The sequence below is a fragment of the Nelumbo lutea genome, chromosome 4, assembly GCF_056320005.1.
Source record: "Nelumbo lutea isolate HS-2025 chromosome 4, American lotus-T2T, whole genome shotgun sequence".
Classification (NCBI taxonomy): Eukaryota; Viridiplantae; Streptophyta; class Magnoliopsida; order Proteales; family Nelumbonaceae; genus Nelumbo; species Nelumbo lutea.
In genome coordinates this window covers 25,341,776-25,347,424 of record NC_142687.1, presented here as the reverse complement: position 1 = coordinate 25,347,424, position 5,649 = coordinate 25,341,776, and the positions used below count along the sequence as shown (strand labels likewise).

Sequence of the window (5,649 nt, the reverse complement as noted above, 5' to 3'; positions counted from 1 at the left end):
CGTCACAGCTGGGTCATTTTCCTAGTAAGTGGTTTAGATTGTTGAGGGTTTGCATTTTGTCTTGTTAGTTTTAATTTGCAGCTGTCATTGTAAATACAAGGAATTAAACCTTTTACACCCAAAAGGTCTCTGCTGAGACTTACCACCAGCCGGATATCCATAGAATATTCAAACAAGTAGTGGAAGTTACCATTATTTATTACCTCTGGGTTTGGGAAATACATACAGTTCCGTCCATGCAACGAAAATACCTCACCAGCACACTACTTAATTGATGAATTGGTTTTTTGAAAGGGACACTTATAGTTGCATTGGAGTAATAGGAATTGTATGAGGGTACTTGGGCCATGCTATTCGCGAGTAGTTAGTTGCAGCTCTCTGAAGTAAGTCCTATAGAATCATAGCTTAACAGAAAAGGACAAACAAAGTATAAAACAAATAAAAGAAATGAACATGTAGCTTTCTTAGGAAAACCATTTAGTGACCTAGGAAGCTTGGGAGACTTTTTCTATTTTATTTATGTTGTCCTCAATATGACATTGAATTATATGTTAGACCCACACATTGCGTACTCCATTCAGCTCTTCTGTTTAGCTTTTGCTGCAGAATTCTTTGCACCATAGAATATGGTCGTAAAGAGACCCCAAAAGGTCAATTATATGAAAGTAGTTAAGCCTGGTCGAATTCTCCAATAATATAAAGGGAGGAAGTTTTAGGGAAAAAAATTAAAGGATATGTGCTTCAATTATATTCTAGCTAGGATAACGTCATATACACTTTTATTCAACTTGAGACTCTCTTCACCTTTCCACAGTTCATTCATCTGCCAAAAGTTATGTTGGCTCAGAAACATCAAACATCTAATCGATTCGATGCTCTCTCTTAACCATTTTAAGTTTATCTTTCTGGACCATCTAAATAATCATTAATTTCACATAAACGGTGGTTTAAATTATGTAACAAACCCAGCTGCTTTACCTTAGCTTTTATTCAGATAGAAAGAAAGCTTATTTCTTTACTCGGATTCCATGGCAGCTGTTTCAGCTTAATTAATCAGAGTTTAACTTATATATATATATATATATATATATATATATATATATATATATATATATATATATATATATATATATATATAACCAATTAATCAGGCATTAAAACGGGCAACAACACTGGAAGCCAAGAGAGCAGTACTCAAGCAAGCTGAGGCAGACATAACTGTTTGGCCGTATAGAAGCCAGTGCTTGCCACCTGTGCAAGAGGTGCGACTTTTCCAATCCTGTGGAATCGGAGGTGGAAAGAAGTGCATGATTGTGTACGTGCCAAGTGACGGATGAAACGAAGTGGCTGAGTAGTACTGTTATCATTAGGCTCTATTTGACAGCAACCAAACCCAACAACATTTCCCTATATGTACAAGATAAGACCAATGTAGACCTGTTCCCCCAGGTGTACAGGATAAGACCAATACAGACCTGACTTCCAAACAACACATAAAACGGATCACCTTATCAGTTCAGCTAGCTCTCGCAATAACTCGCAAGAGTTTCTGGGAAGTTGTCATTAAAATCTCATTGGATGCTTTTTCCGCCTTTTGTTAAAAGAGGCCTAATTAACAAATAAAGCCTCTGAACTCTGAAGTGTGTCTGGACCCTGGACCCAGAAGCCTATCTAAAACAAAAGAACCTGAGAGGTTCGGAAAAAATTGTACAAGTGATTTAAGTACTATGGCCAATGGTTTTACCTCCTTCCCAATGCCAATTATTATCCAAAATGTAAGCTGCTGGTCTAGACTAATAAAGTCCACAGAGGAACAGTAGAATAATAAGTGGATTTATGATGATATAATAAATGAATTCATGAAATAATACTGGTTGCGGCCAGAAATGGCTTTTACAATACACCAGAATAAACTAGGCTCTCTTTATTATCTATTGAAATGAAAGCCACATTATCCAATGTCTGTAGACCTAACCATGACTTTAATGGTTTTATGCTCTCACTGTCACGATTCCTAATATGGCACATTCACCTTCTCTTTTTGTCATAGTTATCCTGTCCTTGAAAACAACCCTCGAACAACCCCAGCTCAACAAAATAAAAAGAACAAAACCCCAGCTCTCCCTCTGGATGTCATGTGGTCCTTGTAATTATGCCCCTCCAAAGCGGGTCAGCTAGTGAGTGAGTGCAGGAGAGAGAGAAGAGCGGCATGCATAAATAGAAGCGCTAGCAGGATGAGGGGAATGTATATAAGAGGGTTTTCGATTGTGGACGGGACTATTACCATTTTCATACAAGATAAGTTGGAACTTGGAAGGATTGAATTATGATGGCGTCTGCTGATTGGCTAGGGTTTGGAGATGGTCTCTTGAACAGCAGTGGCAAGTACAATCACAAGCCAACCTTTCTTGACATTTTGTGAGAGAGAGAGAGCGCTTTTTGGCTCCCTAATAAAGATAAAAACCGAGGAGCACGCGTCACTAGGGGAAACTGATCAAACACAAAGAGATATTAATGACGATGCCCACAACCCACAATTATTGTGACTAGGCATGCATATATAGACCCTCTTATAATATGGATAGATTCATAGATTAGAGAATGGGAGAGAAGTGGAGATAAAAATGGGAGGAGATGAGGTAGTTTGAGAGATATGGGTTTCTCTTTTTAGTGAAAGCGACTAGAACTCGCCCAGTCAAAGACTCTAAATGAGCATTGCCTCCCATGGTAGGCTCGATCTTGTCATTGTATATGTATAAGCTCTTCAGAGCTGGGAGTGAAATAATTGTCCTCCCTGAGGGTTTCTAGATATGGACACGGGGAAGCTCCGCGATATGTCATAGGCGTACTGTCTTGGAATAAATTTTTAGGCTTTACAAACCCTAATCCACTAATCCTGTCATCACTTCCTCTGTCCACAGTAGTACAACTTCTCTTTTTCTTTCTCACTCACTTCCACCAAATACATGGAACCATGCAACTCAACTTGCTCTACCATCCGCCCACTTATTTGTTGAATGAATACGGGCTCGAAAAGTTGCAACTGTTGCTGTCAATCTTTCACCTGCTCCCACGTGAAGTGGCACCATACGAAGTGTTCTACATCCACTCACTTCCCACAACATGGTCTCTCTCTCTCTTTCTCAGGGTCCAATGAGCACGATAACTAGCTCTAAAGAAAAAAAAAAGTAGGACGATAAAGATGGCCGCTTGTCTGCAATAAATACTAGCTTCCGAATTACCATTCCTCATTCATCATCTCAACCCTCTACAACCCATCCTCTGTCTATTTGGGAGCCTCTTTCTGAAGCTCCAGTCCACACTCTCAGACAACTTAAAAGCATGGGGAACTCTTTCAAGAGAGGGTATAAAGTCTATGTATAAGGTGCATGAGATGCCACGTCCTTGTAGACAGTAGCGGGTGTTCTAGAATTCTAAGCTGAAAACTGGTAAAGCTTTAGATACGATTGTCCAGTGCAATCAGGAGCCACAGATGTTCCCCTCCTTCAACAGTGTCTGTGGCAGCGGCCTTTCACACACCGACCATCCCATGTTCGGCAGACCCTTATTCACTGATGTTGGCCTTATCTCTAAACAGGAGCCACCCTCCTCTTTCTTCCAATTTTCTCCCATCTTTATTGACCACAACAACGACCATCACCCCCGCGATGACGATGGAGGGTTTGTCCAACGCCATCACGAGCTGTTAGAGGGTCAATTGCTACCACAGCAGCAGTTATTGGCCGCCAATACCAGTTGCAGTAAGACAACCGCTCATAGTGCGATTGACATGGCGACTTCGAGCAAGAAAGACACACCGACTGATGATGTTGCTGTGTCCAACACAAACAACTCTGTTGGTCCTAGTTCTACTGAGCGGCAGATGCCACGAAGGAGATCTGCTAAAAGAGATCGTCATAGTAAGATCTTTACTGCTCAAGGTCCAAGAGACCGCAGAATGAGATTGTCCCTTGAAATTGCTCGTAGGTTCTTCGATCTCCAAGACATGCTCGGGTTCGACAAAGCAAGTAAAACTGTTGAATGGCTGCTCACAAAGTCGAAGGCTGCCATCAAGGAGCTTGCTTATAAAGGCCTCCCACAAATGAAACCCAGCTGCAGCGGTGGTGCCAAGAGTGTCTCTTCTACATCTGAATGCGAAGCTGTGTCTGGAATCGACGAGGCTGCCAACACTGAAGACCGGCAGGGGATCATCCCCAGGGGGAAATCCTCAGTGAAGGAGAAAAAGATCAGACAGTTGCGTAAAGTTGCATCTCATCTCGTTGCCAGAGAGTCCCGGGCGAAAGCAAGAGAAAGGGCAAGGAAAAGAACAAGAGAAAAGTTGTGGAGTAGAAGTCTTGAGGAACAAAAACAATGTCCTACCGAAGCGACCCCCTATAACTTGAACCATTTACGGTCTTCTAGCCCCATAGAAGTTGAGGATGAATCGAGGGGTTCCCACAGCCATGAAATGAGGTCCATGGATATGATTGCTGAGGTTGAAGGACCAACCACTCACTCAATAGAGCATCAGGGGATTAGCAGCAACGACGTTGTTGTGGAATCCTTCATGATTACAACCAACAAATCAAGCACATGTCTGATCTTCAACCAGCAAGAAAGTTCAATTATTTCCAACAACCATAACCAATTCCCTAATTTTTGCGAAAACTGGGACATCGACAGCACTGCAACCACATTCTGGCCATGGTGATGTAAGCAAAACCTGCATTTATCGACAGGTAATGTACAAGAACGAATGCCTAGCTCCAGTGTCCTATCTACCCCATATAGCCATTTGCAGTCTCAGTTTGCAGATTTTCACTTCTACAGAAAGCCATGGGAAGACTACAACAGTTAAGCGTCTGAGTTAAGAGCATTGTTCATTTTACTATTTCTTTTGTTTTAGTATATCTCTATGAGAAAAAGCTATGCTTTTATTTCTGTGTCTCCCTTTCCTATTACTTTTATTCTGTGTAGTTAACAAGTGTATCTTTGCTTGTTCAAATTGGCTTTCTAAAATTTCAAGTGCTTCCCTTATCATTGAAGAAGAAATTATTGTGTATGGAATTTTGGTCAGCGAAGATCGAAGAACTGATCATAGTTTTCAATCTAATTAGGCGCAAATTTCTTTTCCATTCTTCTTTCTCTCTATTGTTTGTTGTTGTTGTTGTTGCTAATAATAATAATAATAATAATTATTATTATTATTATTATTATTATTATTATTATTATTATTTCTTATTATTATGGTTTTTGTGGTTTGATTGCTTTTGTTTGTTTTCTTGTGTTACAAAGTAATTTAATGATAAGCCGATTGACTACACAAGTGGTAGGGGAATAAACCAAAAAGGAAACACAAAAGAAAAGTCCAAAGAGTTGCACAAGAATGGTGAATCGTTACATTTCTTTGTAATATTTCATTCCCTGGAGTGGAAATGCTGAAGTGCATAATTCATCCAACATGTTTCTCTATATTTGTTTGTCGCCAAGGTTTTTCCTTTACTCGTCAGAAATATTTTCTACAAACGATATTTTATTCAGTTCTTTCAATATTGAAACAACCGTGACAAACATAGAAAATATTAATAATAGAATCAGATGGACTATCCACTAATCGAAAATATTATCAAGTACACTGCAACCAATAAG

At 39.9% G+C, this 5,649-nt stretch overlaps 1 protein-coding gene across 1 annotated transcript; it reads left to right on the top strand.

Moving 5' to 3' along the window:
• Positions 1 to 2,619: 2,619 nt before the first annotated feature.
• On the top strand, positions 2,620 to 5,133 carry LOC148854723 (uncharacterized). The gene has a single exon (XM_088982960.1). It carries the CDS (start codon positions 3,494 to 3,496, stop codon positions 4,709 to 4,711), a length of 1,218 nt encoding a protein of 405 aa, XP_088839086.1. The 5' UTR covers positions 2,620 to 3,493; the 3' UTR covers positions 4,712 to 5,133.
• The last annotated feature ends 516 nt before the right edge of the window (positions 5,134 to 5,649 follow it).